Consider the following 13,400-nt stretch of genomic DNA (forward strand, 5'->3'; position numbering starts at 1 on the left):
TTTCAGTCTATGCAACATGTACTATGAACAGGATTGAAGAAATAAAAGTTTATGGAAGTGTAGATTTCTCACAGCAAGTGGTGCGTATATTTTCAATACACTTACATTTTGTGCGATGGAGTGCTTGAAGTAACCCCATAGTATCCCGATTACGGGTTTTGAGTGACGTATGGCGGCGTGGTTTTCACGTCATACGTTTAAATTGTTCATACAATGTGCAAAGTTCTTAGTGTAGATTGTCTAGAACTCTAACAGGGATTGTAAAAAGGTTTTCGAAATTTTTTATGTATTTATTATAGACGTGTTTGATGACGTCATTAATCGCGAAGGGACTTGTGAAAAAGCATAATTTGCGATTTTATTCTGTGGAATTTCAGGAACCACAGACGTCTGACTGAAAATTGGACTAATGCAAATTGATGCTATCAGTGTTCCCGATACACAAACAAAATTTAGTAATCCTCTTTACAATTCCTTTCAAGAGGTCTAATATTTTATCGTTTCCTTACTTTTAGGATCCTATGTGTACACCAATCGGTAATTTGATGGTAAACGTCAAGTTGTTTGGGTTTAATCCTGAAAATATGATGTTCGAACACGGTTTACATGTACATGAATACGGAGATATGAGAGGTCATTGTAGCTCTGCTGGTCGGATCTTTAACCCCTACCAAATGGCACATGGAGGTAGACAAAGTGCTGTGCGGTTAGTCAAATTTCTTATCATTGAGTTCTTAAAGGGACAGATTCAACATTTACAAATGCGGATAATTCTGGACACACGTCAGAAGGCTCCAATTTCGAGTCGTGAACACTTTACTGGTTAGCTTAGCTAAAAAGGAAATGCCGTTTCGGAGACTACCGAACAATTGGTCAAACGGATGGCGAATCTGTCCTGTGAACCACCTTGTCAATTCTCTGAACCGTACCACCAAATGATATATGAAGGCCACCACTCTTTGTGAGTTTTCCTACAGAGGTGCGGAGTTGACATAACATAGGTCCGAAGAGGGAAAGTGCTGCTCGAAACGGTTTCTATTTTATGTCTGTGAGCTCAAATTAAAAGCTCAAAAGGCATTAAAAGCTACCTTGTATACACCGCAAGAATCATCGGATAGCAGAGATAAATACCAAATAAAATTTATGTCTTATCGAAATAGAAGGATAATCGTGTCTGTTTACCGAATCAAAAATACATTTACATTTTCACTGCAGTGAGTCATTGGTTGTGGTTATAATTCGTCGTTTACGACTGTCATATACAGAGTCCCTGTCCCAAAAAGAATATGCAGTGTCCTATATTGTTCATTAACATATTTCTAGGCGCTTGGGTGACTTTGGTAATGTACGTGAAGATGCAGAAGGCAACATATTTCAAACGTTTGAGATACCTAACACATCAATTATTGGACCACTGACCATAGTTGGAAAAGCTCTGGTGGTAAGTTATATAAGTTTTATGGTAAACAATAACATAACTCTTGGAAAAACATAATGTACCTTAAACATAATGCAACTAAAACAAAGTATAATGCTACTAAAAACATAATGCTAGGAAATATATAATGCTAGGAACTATATAATGCTACTAAAACATAATGCTAGGAAATAAATAACGCTACTAAAAACATAATGCTAGGAAATATATAATGCTACTAAAACATATTTCTAGGAAATATATAATGCTACTAAAAACATAATTATAGGAAACTATGATGCTACTAAAATCATAATAATAAAGACATAATGCTACAAACACAATGCTACAAACATAATGCTACAAACATAATGCTACAAACATAATGCTAAAAAACGCATTCGGTTAATAACTTCAGAGCAATACAAACCAAGTTATTTTTATATTTTTTTTTTTTTTTTGTATAAATAATATTTGATCATTATGACTTATATTTCCAAAATATGTTTTCAGTACATTTTCAACCACTTTTTATTTTATTTTAGATCAAATCTGGCCCCGATAGCCTTGGTGCTGGAGGAATGCCCCTCGGAGCACCTGGTGGTGGATCGGGCTATCCAGCTGGGTGTTGTGTCATAGGAAAATCAGACGAAACTCGAAGTGCACACATTTACAATCAAATGCCAGTTGGTCATATAAACATGGTCATTAGTTAGAAAACATCGAACTGCTGTAATTATTTATTCAAATCTGTAGGTTTGTCTTATTACGTGATGAAACTCGTCAATAACATAATGGATCACAAATTAAATATTTTAAGACAAATGTAATGAAATGAATGGAGTTTTACGTCATACCTAAAGATTTTACGGAGAGCGACTTTATTGAAACATTGGTGACAAACGGTTCTGAGAAAAGCTATCAAAGTTTTCAGTTGTGACATTTTGTGGTTTTCGATTCTGAAAGAGAAAGAATGAATTTAAGGGAACTATTGAAATAAATGAAAGTAGAGTTTGAATTATTTCTCTTAAAGTGATCAAAATATAGAAATTATTTAATAAAGTATCGGGAGAAAAAAAAACGTCATTAAACACAAAATTTGTTATTTTGAGGCTATTTATAATGTTTAGGTGGTTATCAGTACAAAACTTTCCTCCAAGCTGCGCAATATTTGAGAAATGGCCCTTTTACATAGTATTCTGCAAAAAAATATCACATATAATATATAATTTACATAGATATAATTTTTGATGCATTTATACACCGAAATCATGGTTTAAAAGTTTTTGATTTACAGCCTGTTCCGCTATATTTGATATATTATCAAGCATGAAAATGACATAAACCTATAGATTTTGACAATACAACAAACTTATGAGTTATGGCCAACTTTACGTTGTGAACATTATCTTAATTTTGATCAAGGGACGAAGTCGTTAAGGTTTTTTTCTTTAAATCACACTAAAATTGCCACAAGTTACGATGTTAAAGACTGTCGTCACTTCCGCATTTTAAGTGTAACGGATGAATCCGACGTCGTGTCGTATTTTCATTCTAAAAAGTGATACGGACAACTGAAAGAGAGCTCATGTATATCAACGAAAAATTCAAATATTAAGGCGACTGTATTCCTTTTAGATGAATCTAATTATTTGAATATATACGTATAACATTAGATCTTTACTGATCTAAAAAAAAACAAACACATTTGTTTCAAAAATTTCGTTGCCAATACTGAAATAGTAAATACGACAGATAAAGACCTCCATCTTAATATCCTTTTAAAATGACTACATTCAATTCCTAACGAGTGTGAATTTTTGCTAAATTTAAATTGTTACGTCTATTCTTTAAAGATGAATTCCCTTATTTTCATTTATGAAACTTATATGATTAGAACGTAGAGGTGTTCTAATGACTTGGGAAAATACCAGTTTGTCTCACATGTCCATAATTAATTCATAATTAGCTAAATTAGAAGAGAATTACCAGCAGAATTCCAATGAGTGACCGGTCAAGAAAGGTCAAAAAGTCTTTTTTTATCCAGACTGTACATACATGGACATTTATGATGGGCTTAAATACTCAATATTTAATTCAGCTCAACAGTGACAATATTAGTCGTGTTTTCGGTAGTTAAATCAAGAAAAGTCTTTAAACCACCGAAAACCAGACTGACTGCCGCATTGCGCACAAATGGTGAAACACAGATAATGATAATAGAACTTAAAAAAATTAAATCAATCCCATTTTCAACATAACTTTTACAAGAAGTGGGGTTCAGTTGGGCTAACGTTTCTATCAGGAATATCACCATTTAGTCGAGGATACCATTACCATTGTATGCAGACTGGATGGACAGATTGGGACTGACAGACAGATATCGGCGAATGTAATGTAGTTGTTTGGTATGTTTATGTTAATTATGTTGTGTTATGATATAACTGAATTACCTGAAAACGCTCCTTTAACCGATAGAAGCCTCGACATTCAAGTTGATTCCATATCAAAGTCCCGTACCTAACATAATGTAAAAATATACATTAATCTCATTGCACAACCTTAATTGAAATGAAATGAATGAGTTTTACGTCCTACTTTTCTACACCATGTGGGCTAAAGAAATCCGGATATAGCATAGCCTCAGTGTGTACACTATCACAATACAAACATGTATTTCAGCTTATTTTATAGAAATATCACAATATAAACATGTATTTCAGCCTTACCAAATTAAGTCCCTGGCATCTATCACAATATAAAAATGTATTTTACCCTTATTGGATAGCCTTGGTGTGTAGCAATATCACAATATAAAATGTACATCAGCCTTATTTGTGCATAGCCTTAGTGTGTAGCACTATCACAATATAAACATGTATTTCAGCCTTGCCAAAAGACGTTCATTTCATTTATCACAATATATGTATATGTATATCAGCCTTATTTGTGCATAGCCTTGGTGTGTAGCACTATCACAATGCAATTTGTATATTAGCTTCATCATATCAAAACCTTTGTTTGTAGCACTATCACAATGTATTTCAGCCTTACCACTAGCACAAAATAAGAATGTATATCAGCCTTGATAGTTGTATCAGCCATAGTATACAGCACTATCACAATATAAAAATGTATTTCAGCCTTACTAAAAGTAATTCAAAGGACTTCCAAGGCATTTATCACAATATAAAATTCCGTATATCACAATAATAATCCATCACAAAATACAATAATCCTCTTTGGGCATAAAAAAATTATAGAGTCGTTTTTTCGTGTCAGAAATTTTCGGTCTGGTAATATCATAACAATGTGTGTCCTTGAACTTTGATCCAGTTAATTTTAACACTTGCACCTATTATTCTTTATAAATCTCTTAATTAATGACTTCAGTTCACTGGTAATTAGATTTAACACCGGCTATCAACTATATTCACTTTGTTACGACAGAAGTCCACCATTTAGATATAATGGACACAGATATGAATATGCACGTGCATATCGTGAAGATATTCATTACATTCAACCTGATATTTGAGGCGTTTTTATCAACCACCAAATCGGTCAAATATTCACAGAGTCTTTTGAAGACATAAAATAAATAAGTTAATTTGTTTCTTTATTTCAGTTCCATTATCTAAAGGCATTAATGGCATTTTAATTAAGATTTCTCAGAATGTACCAAGTCTTTCAGAGCACAGAATGTTTTATATCTATACGGTGCATGATAATGTAAAGATGAACTCAATGCAAAATGTATTGTTCAACACTGGATTAAGTTAGCGAATGGGCATCATCATACAGTGTACAATGAGGAAAATTATGCATAATCTTAAATTTGATAGGATAGTTGAATAGGGCGGACGTGTTAAGTTGTACTATCTTAAGCAATAAGTATATTGTTAGCTATAATTCATTTTTGATTCGGGTGTAAATAATGATATAATTTAGATTTAAAAATCCAAAATATAACAACGTTTGTAATCATTAGACCAACGTTACTAATTGTCATGTGATATAAGGTTTAAATTTCAATGATCAAGTTCTTAATTAAAATGAGATTCTTAATTAAAGATGTATATCCACTATCAATTGCAAATCCAGACCACAATAACATTTAACAACAATTAACATTATCTCCCTTTGATAACAAACGCATACAATATTTTAAGGCATAAAATAGTTAAACCAATTCATAAGTCCGAACAATTAACCAAAATCACGTTCGAATGCATACGACGTAACGAAGATGTGAGAACAGAAAAAACACGTTCATTTAGGTTATATATTTAGATCAAAATATTGTCCGAGATTGAGCCACCTAAGAGATTATAGGCATTTAAAGGGACAGATTCGCCATTTCGGGGATTAATATGGTCATGAATATATGTAAATAGTCTTCAGCAGTACTAAAAATTACGAAAATCGCATAATTCCTTAAAAAATTCACAAAATATGAGTATTGATCAAGTGAATTTTAGATTTCCAGATTTTCCACACAAGCATTTAGGACGCGATATCCAACTTTATAAAACAAATCAGGTTGCTACAAGGCACAATTTGCCTCTTTAGTCTCGTTTTCGGTAAACGTTTGGTCTCTAATTACATCAGTATATAACACTCTTCAGGTAACTGTGACTCAGTTGTTTCGCAGAGTTTCCATAATGATTTTACTGTTAGCTTTTTTGTTGGTTCCGGGAACAGCTTTCCCACTTTGTGAAGATAGTGGTGTACCGTGTAATGTCAGCAACAATGTACCAACTAGTGAAGGCCTGCAAAGTGTCAGTAAGGTCGTGGAATCAATTCGTAACAGATTACCAACGGATGGTAGGGGAAGAAGAGTATTCGAAGTAGTTTCTACCAAACCATTTTCTACGTCTAAGGTTACTACCAAGCCATTTTCTACGCCACAAGATTCAACCAAGACATTTTCTTCCCCTAAAGATTCAACCAAGTCATTTTCTACGCCAAAAGATTCAACCAAGTCATTTTCTACGCCAAAAGTTACTACAAAGTCATTTTCTTTCCCTAAAGATTCAACCAAGTCATTTTCTACGCCAAAAGATTCAACCAAGTCATTTTCTACGCCAAAAGATTCAACCAAGACATTTTCTGCGCCAAAAGATTCAACCAAGTCATTTTCTACGCCAAAAGATTCAACCAAGTCATTTTCTACGCCAAAAGTTACTACAAAGTCATTTTCTACGCCAAAAGGTTCAACCAAGTCATTTTCTACGCTTAAAGTTACTACCAAGCCAATTTATATCCCTAACGTTTTTACCAAACTATTTTCTATGAGTACTGTTTCTACCAAGACATCTTCAGTGCCTAAAGTTGCAGCCAAGGCTTCTTCAATTCGATCTTTGGTGAACACATCAGCAATACACATTGGTTTCCTTGACCGATTAGAAGTTCGCCCGACAAAAGAGAACGAAGATATCCACAAGATACCCGATATGATTACGAATTGGCCGCATCTTAATCGCCATCTGTTTACAAACAGCAAACCAATGAATGCTTCTCCTCGGCGGAGAAAGATGTTTGATTATATCAGAAAGATCTATATTGAACCAACAATTGCGTATATAGAGCAAGATCCTCTACATACTCCGAGTGAATCCTACAAAGATCCAGACTTGTCGACGCCAAAACGTGATCCCGAAAATGACATGGAAACCATGGTTTCCGAGCTTACAGGAGAGGAAGGAGTTTCTCAAATTATCAATCTGAACTCAATATTTGAGCTTGGTGAAACCGTCACTGATAGAAGTAAATGGATAGATAAACTTTCCGCCAAAATACGGAGAGCTGTCAGTAAATGCCGGAAGTTGCCCAAAAGTCGAAGATCGCATGAAGCATTGTGTTATGAACTGAAAGACTGTGAAGAAGGGACAAACAAAAGTGACGAGGAATGGCTTCAAGTCAACTTCAATCCAGTTAAAGAGATGTTCTTAAAGCGTAACATAGCCTTTCCTAGCAATTTCGATCTGCTTTTTTACTTTGATGGAGAGAACGACAAAGCTACGACGACATCAGTCTCAAAAAATTATCAAGAAAAAGAAAAGGACATTCGTTTAGATTTGCTCATCATAGGACCTTCTGCATTGACATTATTGATTGCTTTTTTAGTAGCATGTCTGTATTCATATTCAAGAAAAGCTACCATAAAGACGAAAGCGATCCCTGCTAAAACACAATCAAAACTAAATATAGCTCAGATGGCAAACAAACAAAAGCATGAGAAATGTATAAAGGTTGAAAATATTTATTCCAATTCCGTTTGAAAAGGAATTCTTATTATGATTTTACAAGTCTCGTAAAATAAATTGTCTGCAGTTAAGACCTATTTATTTATTTATTTATTTCCCTTTAAAAAAAAAACTATGTAGCCCCTTCTCCACCCTCCGATTCAAACGTCATTGTTAGTCTCTCTAAAAATCGATCATAGCAGTCAGAAAAGTGGTAATGGTTCTTATATTTTGTATCGCCTTTACATTTACACTCTGAAGGCCTATCAATGGATTCTATGCAAAATAAGAAAGTCGTATTATATCCGCGTTTTACGCGCAACAGAACAACAAAATAAGTCTCGGTCAATCACGTCTCGTGAGTAAGTTGAGTGCATACAATAATATTTCACTTAATACTGAAAGATATTTGCTAATGTAAACTTAACTTCGACACATATACACGCAATTAAAATCTATTTGAAAAGATTAGCTTTTCTTAATCGAATAGTTTTAGAAAATACATAATGCTGTAGCCAACTGTAAAGTGTTTATTTACGTTTAGTGCGACAGGTTAATCGAGACAAAACAAAATGGAACCCGACATTATGAAGTTAGTTGTTCCTGGTGAAAAACCAGTGAAAATAACAAAATGGAAAGTTCGTCAAGGCACACATGTATCGAAGGGAGTTTTATTGGCACTATATCAAACTGAAGAACAAGAGACAGACAAACTTCCTCTCAAACTGAAGGCACCAGACGATGGATTTGTGAAGAAAATTTGCGTCAAGGAAGGACAACTCTGTCAACCCGGGTAATTTTTGCATTGTTTCTCATTAAAATGGCTTGCCTCTTAGAAGTAAAAGTAATTGTGTTATTGTTCAAGTGAGAGAACAAAATCTATAGTATGATATAGAACAGAAACCGAAGAGATGAAGATTCTGGCCAATGCCTTTGAATCAAAGACACCACTTGTAGTTGTAATAAGAGTGCTAATTTTATGCTTCTGACAGCCCCTACAAGCCACAATCGCTATGATTTTGTTACCAACTGATTTTCCACTTCATAGGATGTTGATATGTAAGAAGGTTGACATATATATCTCGGCAGTATATCTGTCACCTCCCCTTAGTATTGAAATATCTAATTATTTGAATTTTTTATGTATTTCAGAGCTAACTTGCTAGAAATAGAGCCTCAATCAAGTACTGTTTGTACACATCCAACTGTAATGAAAGATATGTGCGCAGAATGTGGTGCTGATCTCAGATGGTATGTCTAAATTTTAAACAGACTTTTGGGTTCTGGGAACAAATTATATATGAAATCGGCTTATAATTAAATTTGGATGTGTTAATTAGTCAATGAAATAGATGTGGCTTTTCATATGCCATTTTCATTTCACTGTGCATAAAGAGCATATACGATATGATCTATACATGGCATTCATGACAACAGTTATCTTTCAAAAATATCCTTTGATTGAAACCAAAGGTATGTTCTAAAGTGTTTAGACTTAAACAGAATTAGAAGTAAATTAAATTCTTACCAAATAATTTTGCCTGTATAATTATACAATGATGAATTAAGTATCGCTGACATAATTTGTTTATTTCAGTGAATTAGGTTTAGCTGGTGACCGTAAAGAGCCAGTACAGGCTTCAGTTGCTATGGTACATTGTATACCAGAGTTAATAGTTAGTGAAGAGGTAATATTCTTTATAATCACTTAAATTGATTCATTAAATATTACGAATTTTAAGGACTATTAACAAAAACCCATATATACTTGAACACTTTTTTTCTATCTATATATTTTTTGTTTTTTAGGTTGCTCTTGAACTAGGGAAAGCTGATGAGAATCGGTTATTAGAGTCCAGAAAGTTAGCTTTGTTAGTTGATTTAGATCAAACATTAATACATACCACCAATGATTCTATACCAAACAAACTAAAGGTAGGTTTACTGTTGGTATGTTGAAAAATAGTTATGATGTTTGATAAACACACATCATGTAGTTCAAAGAATTTATGAATAGAAAGCACAGATATTGTTGTCTAACTGACCTCATGCAAGGTATCATAATTTTCAAAAAAAAGGTGTTAAATTTTTAGATTTGACAAAAACAATTGAAAAAACCCAGAAATTTCATTGAATGTGTGGCTTCGGAAAGACACTTAGACAAAGGAATGTATTTGACTGTTGCTAATTGAAAGGACATCATGTTTATCCAATTAGAATACATTTTATACTTTTTTATATGCCCACATCTCTCTATGTGGACGCATATTGTGGGCACCCCTGTCCGTCCGTCGGTCCGTCCATAAGCATTTGCTTGTAAACGCTCTAAAAACTAGCTTTTTTGATGGAATCAAATGAAATTCGGTATGTGTATACATATTCATAAAACGAAGATCAAGTTCTAATTTGAGCTGTTTTCGACCGTTAGAAGCAGAGTTATTGCCCTTGCTCCAAAATCTTGAATATTTACCATCCGCATGCCGTAGTGGGCGTATATGGCTGTGGTCCACTATCTTTACTTTTCATTTAATGGTAGTTAGTCAAATTATTCTGTTTCTTTTTACAGGATGTTTACCATTTTCAATTATGGCATGGCAGAAAGTTACTGTGGTATCATACAAAATTCCGTCCTGGAACTAAAGACTTCTTAAAGAAAATTTCTGAGATGTATGAATTACATATCTGTACATTTGGAGTACGGATGTATGCCCATACCATAGCTAGATTTATAGATCCTGATGGGAAATATTTCTCTCATCGTATCCTGTCTAGAGATGAATGTTTTGATGCCATGTCAAAAACTGCTAATCTCAAGTAAGTTTTAATTTGGTACAATAAAGATCTGAGATACTTTGTTACATTTATTTTGTCTGATTTACTTCAGCCACTCTTGATCTGACAACATTTTTGCATATATGTATATCCAGACATATCATACAGACTGTGAAGAGTGTATACAATCTTTACTTTGGAATAGCCCACAAATCCTCAGAAATGGCAATTACATGTCAGTTTGGCATACATTCCCTGCTCAATTGGCCTGTGGTAACATTAATATTGTTTAGGACACAGCCTTAAAACACTATGATATCATGTATGCAATAATTTTTCTAGTTATTTGTTATTCAATCTTTCCAACTAAAAGCCGGGAATGAACAGTTTCGCAGCAAGCAGCATTCAACATTTGTATGAATTAAACACAAATTTATGTTTTATTGATTTGTGGACATTCTCAAACACAATTTGTTTCTCGAATACACATCAATACAACAATATACTCTGAAATGCTAATATGTTTGATTTGAATTTTTTCAGAGCATTGTTTCCATGTGGTGATTGTATGGTAGCTATTATTGATGACAGAGAAGATGTATGGAACTATGCTCCCAATCTGATCCATGTCAAACCATATCATTTCTTTCAAGGTACTGCTGATATCAATGCTCCTCCTGGACTCACTAAAACTGAAAATGATGATATTCCGGTCAATCATGAGATTCGGAGATCTGTCAGTATGGAATCTGTGAAAGAGGGCAAGGAATCTGCTACCACATCTGCAGATGCTGTAGGAACAGATGAAAAACAACCTGATAATACTACTGACAAGACAGTTAATAGTGAGTCTAATGACAAATCTGTAGAAAAGGTAGATGATTCCAGTGCCCAGCAAACCAACAAATCAGTAACAATTGCTTCAGAGTCACCAACAGAGGTGCAAACTTCCGAAGACACTAATGATGTAGATATGAAAGATGATGATAAGAGTGACCTTAATTCAAATAAGAGTGATGAGAATGATAAGAATTCCAATCAAGATTCTTCATCCAAAGAGGATAATACCGGTAGCACAGGAAGTAAGAACAAGGAACCACTTACCACTCAGGTGAGTGAAGAAGAGGAAATCGAGTGGGTAGATGATGATGATTACTTGTATTATCTAACAGACATTTTGACTAGAATTCACAAAGCATATTATGACTTTTATGACCAGATGAAGAACAAAGACGATATCTCAGACTTGCCAAATATGAAAAATGTCATTCCATATGTCAAGCGAAAAGTGTTAAAAGGTGTTAATATTGTGTTCAGTGGAATTGTTCCTTTAAACATGGCTCCAGAAAAATCACGTGCTTATGTCATCGCCAAATCATTAGGTGCTACAATCCATCAAAATATCATTCTACCTACAGACAGTGCAGAAGAATCCACAACCCATTTGATAGCGTCAAAGGCAGGTACTGCCAAATACAAATTTGCCAAAAAATTGAAAAGAATTAAGATTGTGAACTTAGAGTGGTTAATGAGTTGTTCTTATCGGTGGGAAAGAGTGGACGAGAGGTTGTTCCCTGTTACTGATGACCTATCAGGAGTATCTTGTGAAAGCCCTGTACAAGATCTTGAAAGCCTGAAGAAGAGGCTGGGTAAGAAACACAAAAAGAGGAAGTCTGATGATTCTGATGTTGTGTTTCTTCAGGAGGACTCAAGTCAATCTTCTTCATCCAAACGTTCTCGCTCTGAAGAAGAACCATCGGCAGCACTTGAAAACCAATCCTTTGCAGCAAGTTTCAACCCACTGTACTCCTTCTCTGATGAAGATATAGAGTGTATGGATAAAGAAGTCGAGAATCTTTTGGATGAAGATGATGATGGAGATTCCGATGAAGATGAAGAAGAAAGAGATCAGAGAAATAGAACAAAAGTAATCTGCTCTACTCCTGAAGATTCTTCCACAGATGACAGTCTGCAAGGAAACTTCCCTAAAGGCTGGAAAAAGAAATCTACCTCTTTGTCGCTTCAGAATAAAATAGAAACAGAAGACAGTGATGCCCCGGTGCCAGATGAGGACTCTGAAAATGAACTGGACAAATATCAAAAAAATGTTGAAGCGTTTTCCCCAGAGTCCGAGAAAAGTGACACTGACAAAGACTCTATTGGTTCTGTTGATGATGAAATTGCTGATGCTGTAGAGAAAGAGTTTCTCTCAATGTTATAGTTTAGTTTTTCTGTTATTGTTATAGTTAGCATTTGTTTATCCCCATTTCATTTTGTTGGTAGTTATTAACCAATCTGCTGAATATGCAAATCGAGATGTTTAATTTCATGCTTTGTCTGTAGGTGATTCCACATGTCATCCATGATCTGACATGTTTTATAGCAACTCTTGTTCTGAACCCTTTTATATTCAACTAATCAAATGCTCTAGTATTTAACTTCTTTTAAGAGCGTTTTTGATTGGCTATCATAATTTATGACATGGTTCAAAATTCCAGATCATAGATTGCAAGTGTAGTAGCCCGCAGAAAGACAACACAAAACTAAACATCCAAATCTGCATTCAGATCAGATTGGTTATTTTCTTGTTTATATGATATCCAGAAACAAATCATGTTAAATGCCAGTCATTTGACACACAATAATTATTTTTTTAAATTTATGCTCTGTACCAACGTAAATCATGATAGTGTTAAAAATTCAAAAGATTTAAGCATGTATGTTTGCATTTTGACATAATATTTCACCAGTACGAATTATTTCATAATAACTTCATAAATCATCTTAATAAAACTTATGGATATGTAATTTTGTGTTAATGATAACCCCGAAATTATTCATCTCGCCTCATTGACGAGAAAGTTGTTTCCTAAAGCTATGCATATTCACAATGTCAATTATTACGAACAGCGTCTAATACCTTGGCTGCAATAGCTTTGTAAATGCAGCGATTTGATTGGATG

At 34.1% G+C, this 13,400-nt stretch overlaps 3 protein-coding genes across 3 annotated transcripts; all 3 read left to right on the forward strand.

The window, feature by feature from the left end:
• Nucleotides 1-593: 593 nt before the first annotated feature.
• On the forward strand, nucleotides 594-2,058 carry LOTGIDRAFT_101611 (hypothetical protein; the record flags this gene model as incomplete). Its single annotated transcript, XM_009063194.1, has 3 exons — nucleotides 594-706; nucleotides 1,324-1,441; nucleotides 1,963-2,058. Coding segments are annotated over 3 exons (327 nt in total), but the record flags the coding sequence as incomplete, so codon positions are not given.
• Nucleotides 2,059-6,270: 4,212 nt separating this feature from the next.
• LOTGIDRAFT_76282 (hypothetical protein) lies at nucleotides 6,271-6,792 on the forward strand (the record flags this gene model as incomplete). Its single annotated transcript, XM_009063150.1, has 1 exon — nucleotides 6,271-6,792. A coding segment is annotated over one exon (522 nt), but the record flags the coding sequence as incomplete, so codon positions are not given.
• Nucleotides 6,793-8,237: 1,445 nt separating this feature from the next.
• Nucleotides 8,238-12,658, forward strand: LOTGIDRAFT_179207 (hypothetical protein; the record flags this gene model as incomplete). Its single annotated transcript, XM_009063195.1, has 8 exons — nucleotides 8,238-8,458; nucleotides 8,818-8,916; nucleotides 9,263-9,353; nucleotides 9,475-9,600; nucleotides 10,232-10,479; nucleotides 10,981-11,282; nucleotides 11,364-12,086; nucleotides 12,225-12,658. The coding sequence occupies 8 exons, from the start codon at nucleotides 8,238-8,240 to the stop codon at nucleotides 12,656-12,658; spliced, it is 2,244 nt and encodes a 747-aa protein (XP_009061443.1).
• Between the last annotated feature and the right edge of the window lie 742 nt (nucleotides 12,659-13,400).

Source organism: Lottia gigantea (genome assembly GCF_000327385.1).
Source record: "Lottia gigantea unplaced genomic scaffold LOTGIsca_56, whole genome shotgun sequence".
In the NCBI taxonomy this organism is placed as follows: domain Eukaryota; kingdom Metazoa; phylum Mollusca; class Gastropoda; family Lottiidae; genus Lottia; species Lottia gigantea.